The sequence below is a fragment of the Alligator mississippiensis genome, chromosome 5 (genome assembly GCF_030867095.1).
Source record: "Alligator mississippiensis isolate rAllMis1 chromosome 5, rAllMis1, whole genome shotgun sequence".
Classification (NCBI taxonomy): Eukaryota; Metazoa; Chordata; order Crocodylia; family Alligatoridae; genus Alligator; species Alligator mississippiensis.
Window position 1 is genome coordinate 165,523,973 of NC_081828.1, and position 16,166 is coordinate 165,540,138.

General features: G+C 43.0%; 1 protein-coding gene across 1 annotated transcript in view; it reads left to right on the forward strand.

Annotated features, from left to right (window-relative positions):
* Positions 1 to 16,166, forward strand: part of DGKB (diacylglycerol kinase beta) — a 620,162-nt gene that overhangs the window by 195,611 nt on the left and 408,385 nt on the right. The window contains exons 11-12 of the mRNA XM_059728962.1: positions 905 to 993; positions 1,075 to 1,191. Coding sequence (XP_059584945.1) covers positions 905 to 993; positions 1,075 to 1,191 — 206 coding nt within the window. The remainder of the gene's footprint in view (positions 1 to 904; positions 994 to 1,074; positions 1,192 to 16,166) is intronic.

A 16,166-nucleotide genomic window follows, 5' to 3' on the forward strand; every position in this document is an offset into this window, starting at 1 on the left:
TGTTTAGAAGTGCTTTGTGCTTAATTGCTGTCGAGGTCAAAAGCTTGAGACTTATCTGTTGCAGGGAGAAATTCACCTTTAAATAGTAGAATCTATTGAATGCTGTTGTTATAAGCAGTAGCATTATTTCCTCATCAAAGCACAGTTATACTAATGTTAACTATTCAATCATCACAGAAATATAGTAGTAGAGTTTTATAATTGAAGTCAAGGGAGCTTTGCATCATAAACTGGCATTTTTATATTGCTCTATTATAGCTAGTGTGATCTTTATAGACAAGGTTTGTCAATAAAGACAAGTATGTAAAACAGATGGGGGTGGGTTTAGAAAAGGAAGCTTCTCTGTATAGAGGTAGTGTTATGGCAAGCCAGAGTTGAACTTTGGATGATTACGTGAAATGCATGAAAACAATTGCTATCTGGAAATGGACTAATCAGCTGATTAAGGTTTATAAATCAATAGAGGGAATATCATAAACTCATTGGCTTTTATTTTCATGCTTGCCAGCTGCTCTCATGCCTATAGTTTGTAAAATATAGATTTCTTCCTACTAGCAAATGACACCAAACCATTTGGCAGTCATCATTTTGTCTTTAATATTTTTGCTGTTTGGGAATTATTTTGAAATAAAAAATTAGTGCGGACTGATTTAATTAAACAGTTCCTGCTTTGGGGTTGATAGACACTCTTGGATTTTTCACTTGCATGTTTCCTGCACTAATTGATCTTTTCTATTCTATGGGAAAAAAACAACGTAGTTTAATTTTTTTATTTTTTTTTTTAGTGACCAGTTGGATTGATTAAATAGTAGGCATGAAGCAATGTTCTGCTAATGTTACTTATTGTATAAAATGTTATCAGAATCTGTATTAACTCAGCATTAATAATATGTTTCTCTTTCAGTTTGCAAGTACACAGTGCATGAACGTTGTGTCTCAAGAGCACCTGCCTCTTGCATCAAAACATATGTGAAGTCCAAAAAGAACACTGAAGTAAGTCCATGGCAGTATTTTATGTGGCACATAAATGTTAAAGTCAGTAACTCTACCTATGCCTGCATTTTTCTATCATAGGTAATGCACCATTTCTGGGTAGAAGGAAACTGTCCGACAAAATGTGACAAATGTCACAAAAATATAAAATGTTACCAAGGCCTGACTGGACTTCATTGTGTTTGGTGTCAGATCACAGTGAGTATCTACAGTCTGAGGATCTGTGAAAATGATAAACTTGATGGAACCTATTTACACCTTTTTAGATAGTAAAATGCACTATGGTGCTTCCTACTGTTTTTTCTGGGAAAGTAAGTGTTCTGTGGAGTTTGGTCAAAATCCACTGTGTATTGCACTTGCATAAGGGTAGAACAAAGGACATTCAGGAAAGCAGAATGACTTCATAGATCTTGAGGGAACAAAGAGAGAGGAGAAAGTAGTGTATTAATCTATACACCAAGAGCAATCCTTGTTTAGCTAATGTAAATGGTGTGTTCTACAGCCACCAATAACTGGGACCGAATGGCAGTCAAGGTATACTGCCTTTGTTGGTGGGGTCTTCATGACAGACAACACAATATTCACCATTTTTACTTCAAGTCAAAGCAGGATTTAAACATGGAGAGAGTCAGCACTCTTCCAGTATTTTTTTTTAGTTTTGGCAGAGCAATAATTCATTTGTTCAGTGTTTTAAGGAATAATTTGAGAACAAAATATTTATGACTATTTGTAGTTGATGTACAAGGTTGTCTGTTTTAAGACTCATCTTTTCTTAATACAGTGGAACAAACTTTGAAACATTGTCTAAGAAAATAAATCCAGCATACCTCCAGTAATAAACTGTTATGATTGTGTATAAACAACATTTCAGAAAGAAGCAAATGTGTACTACAGGTTGTTCACAAGATTGGAATAGTTTATTTGGTGAGCAGAACACCTAATCCAAAGTATTTAAATTCAGGTAACTAAAGATAGAGAAATCAATCTGTATTTAGATATTTATATAAGAAGGTCCTGACTTCTTCTTTTTCCAGAAGTGTTGAGCACCATAAACTCCAACTCTAAATAAAAACTGGAAATGCATAGCTCCTCTGAAAATTCTGTATCTATTAAATACCTATTTACACATGAATCTGGGGCCAGATTTTTAAGCATATTTAGGTGCTTGAAGATGTTGATAGGTATGTTGGGATTTTCAAAAGTGGGTAGGTAGCCTATGTGGCACTGAGGAGTGAGGAGACCTAGTGGCTTGGGCATTCAAATTTGAAAATCTTGGCAGTATCATTTCTATAATTGATAACAATGATGTCAACATTTTAAGTCTTATCTGCATTTTTCTCAGAATAATATATTTTGTTTTCAATTCGTCTCTAAGATTCAGATATAAATCAGTAATGCATAAGTAGTCTTGCCAACCTCTGAAAATACTTAAGATTTGTTTTTACACTACATCTACTATATTTTTTGCTTCCTTCTGATTCCAGTTCAGAAGCTTTTTTTAACCATTCTCCTTCTGTAAATATTACATGCTAAAATGCCTTAGATTCATCAATTTAAAAACAAACCAACATACCCCTAAATCTGTAACATATACACAAGTGAGTTTGAATTACATACTGAAGAAATTAAACTATCATCACACCCTTATGATAATAGTGTCTTTTTACCTGGATATATACATCCCTCCTGCTGTTTGTGGCTGATACATTGTGTTGTGATGTGAGAGGTTGTTAGTTTTTACAAGGCTAATTCCAAATGTGTCTTTCTTCCCTTTTATATGTGCCCATTTTTTCTATAAATGCAGCAACAGAGAAACACACCTAGAAAAAGAATGTGACAGTATAACAAATAGTATTTAGCAGGCATTTAGCAAGGCAGTGAAGTCCTATACAACTGAATCTCTCTCTCTCTCCTGGCCCTATTCATGTCAACATAAACTCTTAGCAGGTGATAGGTTTAAAAAAATGAGTCAAATCACATGATACTTCCCCATTCTAGAAAAAGCAAGCAACTAATTTTGCTGCATTTCTGTTTCTTGATTTTGATATAAAAAAGAGCTTAAAACATTGCAAATGCCAGAGGATTTTATGATATAATGATTCAGACACTTCTATGAAATTATAACATTAATAAATAAGTGCACATGCAAATAAGTGCACATGTGCATGCTCACACACATGCACACACGCATATGCACATGCCTATGAATGATGGACTGCTTCTTCTCTGAAGATGTATTGAAGTTGGCCTCTCATAGCCTCAGATCAAGTATTGCTGTCCTTCTGGGACTATTTGCATATCTCGTAAGAGAACCATGCAGCCAAGAGTGTTGATGGGCTTCAACACTGACAAGTGCAAGGTGCTGCACGTGGGGAGGAAGAACCAGCAGCATACCCACAGGCTGGGGAACTCCCTTCTTGTCAGTGCAGAGGCAGAAAAGGATCTTGGAGTCATTATTGATGCCAAAATGAACATGGGCCAACAGTGCGGCGATGCGGTCAGGAAGGCCAACTGTACCTTGTCATGCATCCACAGATGCATCTCAAGCAGGTCCAAGGAGGTGATCTTCCCCCTCTATGCAACACTGGTCAGGCAGCAACTGGAGTAGTGTGTCCAGTTCTGGGCACCGCACTTCAGGAGGGATGTGGACAACATGGAGAGGGTCCAGAGGAGGGTCACTAGCATGATCAGGGGGCAGCAGGGCAGGCCCTATGAGGAAAGGCTAAGGGACCTGAACCTCTTCAGCCTCCACAAGAGAAGGCTGTGGGGGGATCTAGTGGCCATTTACAAACTAACCAGGGGGGACCAGCAGGCATTGGAGGAGTCCCTGTTCCCCTGAGCACTCTGAGGAGTGACAAGAAATAACGGTCACAAGCTGGCAGAGGGTAGATTCAGACTAGACATCAGGAGGTGCTACTTCACTGTCAGGGTGGCTAGGATCTGGAAAAAACTTCCAAGAGAAGTGGTGCTGGCTCCTACCCTGGGGGTCTTTAAGAGGAGGCTGGATGAACACCTTCCTGGGGTTGTTTGACCCCAGTACTCTTTCCTGCCATAGCAGGGGGTCAGACTTGATGATCTGCTCAGGTCCCTTCCAATCCTACAAACTATGAAACTATGGAACTAAGCGAATGATGGTTTGAGCAGAAAAACATGGCTGGCTCTTCACGAATCCCTAGATTTCTCAGTGGCTCCTAGGATTTCTCTGTGATTTGAATTCTACATCCTGTCCAACTAGCTACAGACTCTCACTTTAGAGGAGTTGTTGCCTCAGAAATTTCAAATACATTTCTGTGGAGTTTATTTTTATTTCTAAGCTCATTTTTCTCCAAGAAGAGCAACGGTATGTTGCTAAGTATTTTTTTAATGTAGGTTCATAGAGTAATAGAAGAAAAAGGGTGGAAAAGACCTCACAAGGTCATCCAGTCCACTCACTTCCTTGAGGTAGGATCATCCCTGACTAAGCCACCTCAGCCAACTTTCTATGCAGCCTGCTCTTGAAAATTTCCAGATATGGAGATTGCACCAATTTTCTAGGTAATCAATTCATTCCAATGCTTGACCACCCTCATAGCCAGAAAGTTCCTTCTAATCTAAATTTATTCTGCTGCAGTTTGAGACCATTGATCCTTGTGTTGTCCCCTACAACCATAGAGAATAGTCTACTTCCATTCTCTCTGTAGTTGTCCTTCAGGTATTAGAAGATTGTTATCAAATCCTCCGTCTGCTTTCTCTTCTCCAGACTAAATAACCCTATTTTTTTCAGCCTTTCCTCATAAATCTTGTCCCCTAAAATCCTGATAATTTTTGTTGCTTTATTCTGGACTTTTTCCAAATTATCTGCATTCTTGAAGTGTGGGGCTTAGAACTGGACACAGTACTCCAGGACAGGCCCCATCAGTGCTGAAGAGAGTGAAAGAATAATTTACATTGATTTGCAAGTGACCTTCTTGTTGATACAACCTAGTATTCTTTTTTGTTGTTTTTTTTTGTTTGTTTTTTGTTTTGTTTTTTGGGGGGTTTTTTGGTCAACAAGAGCACACTGTTGGTTCATTCTCAGTTTATGGTTTACCATAATCCCCAGGTCCTTCTCTGCAGTAATGCAGCCTAGTCAGTTATTCCCCAATCTGTATTTATGCATTCAAATATTCTGTTCCAAATGCAGGGCTTTGCACGTAGTGCTCCTTAATTTCATTTTGTTGATTGCCAACTTAGTTCCATCCAGAAATATGATAAACAGTCAAGCCTGTCATCCATATAATTAATGAAGAGATCAAAATCGAATGCAGGACAGACCTCTGGGGAATCCCATTTGATGCCTCCTCCCAGATGGACGATGAACCATTGATGACTACTTGCTCAGTATGATTATCCAGCCACTTATTTATCCACCATACATTTCTTTCATCAAGTCTGTATTTCCTTAGTTTGTCAATGAGAATGTTGTAGGAGATGGTGTCAGAAGCCTTGCTTAAGGTAAGGGCCACTCACTGCTTTCCCTCCAGCCACATTGCCTGCTACCTTATTGTAGAAGGAAATCAAGTTGGTCAGGCATGACCTGCTCTTGGTGTATCCATTACGGCTGTTCCTAATAACATTTTTCTCCTCTACATGTTTCACAGTAGACTTTTTGAGGAGCTTCTTCATGTTCTTTCCAGGTATTGAGGTCAGACTATCATTCCTGGGATCGTCCTTCTTCCCTTTCATAAAGATGTGCTCTGTATTTTCCCTTTTCCAATCATCTGGGACCTGACCTGACTTTCACAAATTATCAAAGAATCAGAGGCTCTGAAATTACCTCAGCTAGTTCCTTCAGTCCCCTAAGGCACATCCTATCTAGCCCGCCAAATTGAAAACACTTAGCTTCTCTGGGTAACCCCTAACCTGTTCTGTCATTACTCTTGGCCAGGGGTAGGCAACCCCGGCATGTGTTCCAGAGCATAGCACACAAAGACAGTTTCCTTGCATGTATGCCTTGGGGAGGGGGCTGGGGTAGCACTGCTATAACAAGGACTGGGCCCCTCATGACTCCTCTGCCATCTGCCTTTGGCACACCAACATCTTACAAGTTGAGGTTGTGGGTGTTTTTGGCACTCTGACCAAAAACGTTACCAGCTCCTGTTCTAGGCTTTTTGACTTATTGATCTTTGCTGCCAACCTTACTCATTATCTGGTTCCCAACCCCATTTGTGAAGACTGAAGTAAAAAAAGATATTTAAATATTTCCACTTTCTCTGCCCTATCTATAACTAGATAACTTTTGGCATTCTGTAAGGGTCCTACAGTTTGTTTGTTCTTTTTGCTCTTGACATACTTTGTATTGTCTTATGTCCCTGGCCCTTGAGCTGCATCTCAAATCAGATCTCGGCGTTCTAAATTTTCTCTCTGCAGACTTGTGCAGTGATAATCTCTGCCACTTTTAGGGCTAATGGTAGGGATCATTTTTCACTGCTTAAATCAGTGAGAAAAAGGGTTTGTCACAGCCCACTCATGGTGCAAAGATCTCATTTTGTGGGCCTTTCACAGTGGCCCCGCCCATCACCGCTGATTGGCTGAGGGACCCTGGTGGCCCTGTCCCTTGCTGTTGATTGGCTAAGGGGCAAAACCAGCATAATTAAGTAGCAGATTCTATGGAAATATCACATAAATTACTGTATTATTATAAATCTAAGCATTAAATTTAAATCTAAGTCTTTGTATTCCGGTAAGCATTTGGGGCAGGGAGTAGGGGGTTGATTCCATGGGAAACAGCAGCCAACACCATTTTTGTGGCGATCATGGATACTGCCATTTTTCACAGTTTCCGTAAAAATTGCAAAACTGCAATTGAAATAGATTCCTGCCATTTTACTCTTCCCTAGTAATATAACCAAGGTTATACTGTTGTGGGATTTCTTTTTGAGTTTCCACTCATTGAAGAGATTTCTGGTCTCCTATTGTACTTCCTTGTCTTCCATTACATTGTGATAGCTTGCTCCTGAATCCTTAATGCAGCTTCCTTAAAGTACAGGCAATTCTCCTAGACTCATTTTCTCTACCTAACTCCTGCTGCTGCTTCTGCTGGTAGTTTCTGAAAAATTCCCTCTTCTTTCTTTACCTATTTCCACTCAGCAAGCTTACACTGAAGAAGGGTAAGAAAGTATCTGGGAGAACTCCCCACTGAAACTCCACTGTTTGCTGGCCTCTGTGCTGATGTCACTTGCTCTTGTGTGTCTTGACAATATTTACTATAATAGGAGTTTTAGTTTTACTTTGGAGGATATGAGTGAGGATGTGTGAATTAATTTATATAAGATTTGAAATATTTTAGGCATCAACTTTTCCTCCAATCCAAACAGAACCAGTTTTTCAAGGGCTCTGAGTTTTCATAGTTTCATAGTTTGTAGGGTCGGAAGGGACCTTGACAGATCATCAAGTCCAACCCCCTGCTATGGCACAAAAGAGCACTGGGGTCAAACGACCCCAGGAAGGTGTTCATCCAGCCTCCTCTTAAAGACCCCCAGGGTAGGAGCCAGCACCACTTCTCTTGGAAGTTGATTCCAGATCCTAGCTGCCCTGATTGTGAAGTAACACCTCCTGATGCCTAGTCTAAATCTACCCTCTGCCAGCTTGTGACCGTTATTTCTAGTCACTCCTGGTAGTGCTCGGGGGAACAGGGACTCCCCCAATGCCTGCTGGTCCCCCCTGATTAGTTTGTAACAGGCCACTAGATCCCCCCCCTCAGCCTTCTCTTGTGGAGGCTGAACAGATTCAGGTCCCTTATCCTCTCCTCATAGGGCCTGCCCTGCTTCCCCCTGATCATGCGGGTGGCCCTCCTCTGGACCCTCTCAATGCTGTCCACATCCCTCCTGAAGTGTGGTGCCCAGAACTGGACATAGTACTCCAGCTGTGGCCTGACCAGTGTCGCATAGAGGGGGAGGATCACCTCCTTGGACCTACTTGAGATGCATCTGTGGATGCATGACAAGGTGTGGTTGGCTTTCCTGACCGCGTCCCCACACTATTGGCCCATGTTCATTTTGGCATCAATAATGATTCCAAGATCCTTTCCTGCCTCTGCACTGACAAGAATGAAGTTCCCAGCCTTTAGGTATGCTGCTGGTTCTTCCTCCCCATGTGCAGCACCTTGCACTTGTCAGTGTTGAAACCCATCCTGTTCGTATCCGCCCACCCCTGTAACCTGTTTAGGTCCAATTGCAGCCTATTCCTCCCTTCTAGCATGCCCACATCTCCCCACATCTTACTGTCATCAGCAAATTTGAATAGGGTGCTTTTTATCCCCTCGTCCAGGTCACTGATGAAGATGTTGAACAGTGCGGGTCCGAGGACTGAGCCCTGGGGGACCCCACTGCCCACATCCCTCCAGCTCAAAAATGACCCATCCACCACCACTCTCTGGGTGCAGCCCTCCAGCCAGTTAGTGACTCATTTGACTGTGTAGGTGTCGTCGCCACAGTCCCCTACTTTTTTAATGAGAATGGGGTGAAAGACAGTGTCGAAGGCCTTCCTGAAGTCTAGAAAGACTACGTTCACTGTTACCTCTGCATCTAAGGGTTTTGTGACCTGGTCATAGAAGGCCACCAGGTTGGTCTGACAGGACCTGCCTCTAATGAACCCATGCTTGATGCCCCTAAGCATAACCTCCCCTGCTAGCCCCTCATGGACATGCGTCAGGATAATTCTCTCAAAAAGCTTACCCAGGATTGAGGTAAAGCTAACTGGCCTATAGTTCCCTGGGTCCTCCTTCCTCCCTTTTTTGAAAATGGGAACCACATTGGCCCCTTTCCAGTCCTCTGGCACCACACCAGAGCACCACGAGTGTTTGTAAAGTTGTGCCAGGGGTCCCGCAATCACCTGTGCTAATTCCCTCAGCACTCTGGGGTGGAGATTGTCAGGACCAGCTGATTTAAATACGTCCAGTCCCTCCAAAAGTTCCTTGACTAGATCCTCACTGACCCTAGGCCTGGGTGTGCCTCCCTCGGGGCCTGAGGGTGTTGCAGCGGACGGGCTGATCTGGTCCCTGTTGAGGAAAATGGAGGCAAAGAAATCATTAAATAGGTTAGCCTTGTCATCTGGTGCAACAACCAGATTTCCTAGCGTGTCTTGCAGAGGCCCCACGTTACCGGGTACTTTCTTTTTGCCCCCTATGTATTTATAAAAGGACTTCTTGTTGTCCTTAATCCAGGTAGCTAGTCCCAGTTCCTTCTCTGCTTTTGCCTTCCTGACTGCCCCCCTGCAGCTCTGAGCAACCGAGGTATAGTCTTCCCTGGTGATGGCCCCTCCCTTCCATTGGGTGTATGCCTCACTTTTAGCTAGGAGATGTTCCTGTATGCTTTTCGTGAGCCATGGGGGCTTTTGTGCCCTCTTGCCCCCTTTGACCCTTGTTGGGATTACCTCCCTTTGGGCATGGAGCATCATCTCCTTAAAGAATGACCACTCCTCTTGGACACCCGACTCCCCTCCCCTCCGGGACCTCAGTACTTCCCCAACTATTCTTCTTACCTGTTTGAAATCCACCCTCCTGAAGTCCAGGGCTGCTGCCTTGCTGCTGGCTTTTACCACCTTGCGTTGGATGGTGAATTCCATCAGGCGATGATTGCTATCGCCCAGGTGGTGAAGCACCCGCAGCCCCCACATGAGGTCGTCACCTGTGGCCAGCACCAGATCCAACAAGGCGTCTCCCCTGGTGGGGCTGTGCACCTCCTGAGTTAGATGGAGATCCTGTATCTCGGCTAGGAACCTATGTGAGTGGTCAGACCTGGCTGACTGCTCTTCCCAGCAGATGTCTAGAAAGTTCAGGTCCCCCATGATAACCACATCTTTTGACTTAATTACCTCCGTGAGCTGGCTTAAGAATTCCCGGTCTAGCTCTTCCCCTTGTTTGGATGGCCTGTAGTAGACCCCCACCATTATATCCCTTTCCCCTCGACTTCCTTGTATTCTATTCAGTGTGCCCCTCATCTGACCTTGTGCTACTAGAAGAGGATGTGTATTCCTCCTTGATGTAGAGCACCACTCCCCCACCTTTCCTCCCTGTCCTGTCCCTCCTATACAGCCTATAGCCCTTGATATTCACCGCCCAGTCGTGCATTGGGTCCCACCATGTTTCTGTGAGCTGCACTAAGTCTGGCTTGGTGTCAGCTAGCAGGAGGGCAAGTTCCTCCTGCTTGTTCCCCATACTACGAGCGTTTGTGTAGAGGCATTTGAGACCTCCTGAAGATGTGTGCACCGGCCCCCTAATCTCAGTACTACCCAGGCCCCTGTTGCTTACCTGGGTATTTGTTCTGCTCATCATTGGTCTAGGCTGGGCTGTTCTTGTGGGTGTCTCTTGGTTTTTTCGTTCAAGGCTTCCTCCGCCCTCATCTTAGCCATCCCCTGACGAGCCTAATTTAAAGCCCGCCAGAGGAGATCCACCAACCTAGAACAGAACACATGCTTACTTTTGGGGGAAAGGTGAAGCCCATCCCACCCGAGCATGTCTCTCGTTGTGATGTGCGGGTCGTTGTCTAGGAAGCTGAAGCCTGCCTCAAGACACCGTTCCCGAAACCGCCAGCTGGTCTCTCTGATGCAGGTCTCATGTCGTCTTCCAGGTTGATATACTTAAGGAGATATCCCCCTCCCACTGCAGATGTTCAGTTGAGCAACTGCTTTCATCTTTGTGGCTATCTTTTTAATTCTTTATGTAGCTATTTCTTGACTCCCACTGTTTTCTGACTACTGGTATTCTTCACAAGGTCTATCCCAGACCTTCTAGACTTTTCTTTCTCTTTGTATCACATATCTTATCTTCCTACCACCCAAACTACTTCATAAACTCTTGGCTTTCACTACAAGTTCTTATTTCCACAGTTCCTAAACATCTGGTTGCAGGATGGTACTGGGAAAAAGCTAACTTTGGGAAAATGAACTAATGAGGGGAAAAGGTTTGTAGGAAAGTTTATGAAACATTTTAATGTATTATTTTTCTGGGTTGCAGAGTTGTTTTAATTAATTTAATAAATGACATATTAAATCTATCAGATAATGTGAGCATTTTCTGTAAATGAGCATGTAGCTGTAGTATACACATCTTCAACCATTCATTTTGTCTCTTATACCTCAGTTCTGTTGTCAAAGATCAGCAGAGACTAATAAGAAGATTAAGCCATTTTTTTATAGATAAGTTTGCATGCCACTGAGTAGCAGAGCTGCTAATTATCACTGAATGTGTGAAGATACTTCTATTTGATGTAACATGGCCTGGTGTGCATTAATTATGGTACAAGTAGCCTTACCACTGGGGCATAGAATTAGCATGACAAATGCTTTAGATTACAGGGCTACCAAAATACCCTCACAATAAGGCTTTAATACTCAGAGTAAATCAAAACTCATTAGACTTTTATTTTCTGTTGCTAGGTAACTGCCTGAGAAGGTAACTTTGCAATATAAATGAATATGGACAAGACTAATATTAGGTGCCATTCAATTCAAAATTCAGAAATAATATGTCTATAATACACTGTGCTAGATAACTTTATGAAAAGCATCTTACTTGTAAAGTTTATATGTCACCGACTGAAATGATTATATTATAAGTTTGATATAGTTCATATTGATATGGGTAAATCATCTAAAGAGAAATGAATCACTCACTCACTAGAAAAATGTCTTTTGTAAGTGCAGCTGTAGCACCACAAATTTTATATCATCTGCTGAGTGAAATATCACCTATTGAATTATATGCTGCATGCTACTTATTAACTAGATATATCATTTTCTAAATTAGATATGCCTTTCTAAGGTCTTTATATATGCTTAGAATACCAGGTTAATTTCTATTAATTTAAATATATGTATCTGCTAGTAAAAGCCCTCTATATGCAGACATGCTCATTTATGGGAAATGCACATGTTATCTGATAGACTTAATATGCAGTTTATTAAATCAATGTAGAGATAATAAACTATGCTAAATTTCATAGTATAAAGCTCTGTTTTTATTATGATTGTCTGGTCATATTCTAAACCATGAAAATAAAACTTGAATGCTTTGCATATGTCTCCATAAACCAGACATAAAATTATATCTTCGTATTATGTGATTTTGTGTGTGTGTGTATAAATAAATGAATATTGAATTAACTTAAATTTTTGAGTACCATCAAGATCTCTAAGACATTATATTATCTAACAGCTTATAATGTTAATTGTATTTATTAGAATTATACATTTGTTATCTACAGATCTTTCTCTTTCTTTCAACAAGAATGTAAATGAGTGCTTCTTCATAAATGAACTTCTCAACATTCTGTTTTTGTTTAGAGAGTGGAGCTCTTATTGCTCTCAAAAAAATCCCCAGGCTAGTGGGAGGGTAGAGGGGTGGAGGGGAAGGAAGGGGTTGGGGGGGAATAAATTAAAGTTCCATTCTCATTCTATTGGATTTGATCTAAATACACCTAGAATTTTAATGTTAAGTAAGTAATGGTTGCTTATAGATTCATAGATTGTAAGGCCGGAAGGGATCTCGGAAGATCAGTTGGGTCCAGCCCCTTGCACCAAGCAGGAAAGACAACTTGGGTCAGAGCAATGGCCCCACACTCCCATTCATTTTCCTCCTGTTCCCTATGTACCTAAAGAAGGATTTCTTGTTGTCCTCGATTCCTTTTGCTGATTTTAGTTCAGTCATTGCCTTAGCTTTTCTAATCTGTTCCCTATAAGTGTGGGCCATTGCTATATAGTCCTCCTAGGGGCTGTCCCTAGCTTCCATTGACTGCACATCTCTTTCTTCTTTCTTAAGAGGACCATGATTTCCCTGTTTAGCCAAGAGGGCTTCCCAACCTTTTTGCTACATGGGAATGGACTTCCTTTGTGCTTCAAGGATTGTGTCCTTTAGCTTTTTCCTTAGTTATCTGTTATCTTAGGTTACTAATTTTATGAAACTAGGATTAGTAGCTCAGCAGTGATTAATGGTTCTGTCCCCAGAATTGGGGCTTCTTTGTGCAGTGCATTGTGGTGGTGGGGGGGGGGGGGGGCGGGGAAAGAGGGATAGAAAGAGAGAGAGAGATTGACCCTGTCTTAAACAGCTCACAGTCCAAGAAGATACCATTTTCTCTAAGGCTAAGTACAGACATTCAGGGGAATTACAGGGAGGTTAAGTAAATTCAGAATGACTGTCTGATATGAGGTGAGTCAGGATGGAGGGGCTATCATGGGGATTTTAGGGTCCAGAAGACTGTATGGGATCAGGGGTCTGCTGGGGGATGGAGGGGAGATGCGACCTATGTGTTGTGTGTTGTGGGGGGAGGTGTGGCCCGTGTTTGGGTGAGGGTGGGGAGGCATGACCCACAAAGGGTGGTGGGGGTGCGTGTGACCCATGGATGGGTGGGGGGCAGGCTCAACCTGTGGGTGGGGTGGGGTGGGGTTCCCTCCCAAGTGAACCTACACCTGATGCCACTCATCCTTCCTCCAACCAGGACTGATTTGCTTGCCTCTGGCAGTGGCAAATGCTGATATAAAATTAGCTGTACCCAGAGTAGCTTGTGGGATGAGGGTTGAGAGGGTTGGCTGGTCAGAGGGCAAAGGGCCAGGAGAGGTGCAAAAAAAGACTAGTGCGAGGGGAGACAGGGGTGAAAAGAGCAGCCCCAGGATGGATTTTCTGATCCCAAGGCATGTGTGGAGAAAGTATACAGAAGTTTCATGTACCAGGTTGGCCTAAATTGAATAAGTTTGATACTACATAGATCCAGGTTTATTTTAAACCAGGTTCTACAATTTTTAGACCAGCTTTTGTGCATGGAACTTGTGTATGGTTGCAGGCTTAGACTAATTGCCAGTGACTGAGGATTTTTGGGAATCTAAGTCCCAGTGGCTGATTTTCATTGCACTATATTTAATAAGAACACATTTTCCTTTTGTTTTTAGCTTAAGTTTTTGTTTAAGTTTCTCTCAGATTTCTCATTTAGTCAGGCATTGCTCCGCCTATATTTTCTCCCCAATATTCAATTTAGGTGATGGAGGTTAGGTCCAAAATTCTAGGAATATTTATTAGCTGAGATGGCACTAAAATCATTTTTAAAGTCCCTGGGCATTTTGAGGCCAATCTACAGATTTTACCTTGATTGTACCTTGTACAATCAAGCCACAGTGAATAAAGCATTTTCAACTGCAAGTATTCAAATTAATTTTAGATTTTTTTTCTCGCTTCTGAGCATTTAGGTCATGCTTTCTTCATATTTTCAAACTTTTCTCCAAAACTTATGAGGTTGGAGGTTTTTGGCGTGAAGTTTTTATTGATTTTTATTTTGAAATGTTGACTTAATGTACAATATTTAGGGCTAGAACTCTCTATTATTTATGGGTTTTACTATTCTTTGTGTGGTCTTCACCTTTCTTTTTCTGGGGCATACTGTCTATATGATATAGCAATATGCAATGAAAGGTATTTCCAGTTATGCTGTTGTTAAAAGTATATTTGTAAGGTATTCTTCTTGCTCAGCTCTTTGGAAAGGCTGTGTAGTCCTGTCCAGAATATAGTTTACATTTTCCAAAATGCATAGGTGGAGGGAGAAAATATTATTGGGGGGGGGGGCTGTGTGCATATGCGCTTACGCATGTGCACCCACCCACACACAGAGCAGGTAAGGCTGTCATGGGGAATGGGCATAGTGGGGCAGATTGAGGGCCCTGTGGTGAGGAAGGGAGTGGGGCAGGGGCTGGGGTGAATGGAGCTCCAGGGCTGGGGCAGGTTGTGGGATGTTTAGAGCCTGGGGGGCTCATCCACGGGCATGGTGGGTGGGGGGAGAACTCCCACTGCCACACGCACCCCAGTGGAGGCCTATGGGGCATGTGCCTTCTGGATCTGTGTTGGGCTCTGTGCCCCGCTGCGGCTGCCTTGGGAGTGATGCGACACCATGTGCCTGCTGCCTCTGGGCAGGAAGGAATGCAGCGCAGTCAGCATGGAGGCGGCACATGGCATCATACCACTCCTGAGGCAGAGGCAGTGTGGCATAGAGCCCAGCCTGCAGCAGCAGTCTGCCTCTGCCCCGCACACAAATCTGGGGGGCACATACCCCCCAGGTCTCAGCTGTGCTGTGTGCAGGGCTGGGACCCTTTGACAAGTCAGTTGGGCTCTGACCATCCCACGACCTGCCCTGGCCCTGGGGCCCCATTCACTCCAGCCCCTGCCTCTGCCCTATTCCCTCTCTGACCGTGGGGGCCTTGATCTCCCCCCACGCCCATGCCCCTTCATCACGACAGTCTTACCTGCTGTGGTAGGCAGTGTTCTACATGCTGCCAGGCTGCTGCAGGCTTTGGCTGTGTGTCTGTGCTTGTGTGTGCCCCTACCCCACCTTGCTGCAGCCGCCTGGAGCCCACACCTGGGCTGCCCTGCAGCCCTCTGTGCTGCCACTGCTGCCCCATGTTTGAGGGGACTAAGCCCCATTAGCCCCAGACTTCTGGTGCCTATGCCAAAATGTAAAATAAAACAAAAATAGTGTGCATACGCAAGAGTGGGTATGCATGTATTTGTGTTGGGTGTGTGTTTTGGTCTTTCTTTGGTTTGTTTTTGTTGTGAATAAAGGAAGGGGAAGTTGTTAATTTGTGCAAGTTTGGTTGATTTGCATTGAGAAGTAACTTTTAGGATTCTGAAAATTTAGGAGAAAATAGTTCAAGTAAAGCAACGTAAGTTCCTAGAATATGCTATAGGGCTAAGAACAGACAGTCAAAAAGCCCAAGGCTGAATCAATTCCATCTTTTCAGGTCAGTCTAAACTGCATAGATTGAACCAATAAGCAAGTGATCAGAGAACAGGTACTTAACTTTTGATTCCAGAAATGCAGCTACATGCCTGTAGTGGTCCTATCCAGAAGCTGGGGGGATGCTAAAACACCCCTCCCTGCTCAACTGGAGTAGACATCTTGGGCCAAGGCTAGCCCACCCACCCTGCAAAGCATCCTGGAATGCTGGGGGACTGAGAGTTAACTTGAATCTGAAGGGGATCTGTGATGGAAGTTCAATAAACCAATTTAACCTACATCATTTAAGTCTGTTACTATATCCATCCATGTTTATCTTAATTTGCTCTTGGCCATTTTGAAAGTAGTTTATGTGCACTGAACTTTTGTTCTGCTGGAGATTTGAACCAGTTCCCAATCACTTATACCAGTTTGTGTAATTTCTGTCCCTAGCCTACAAGT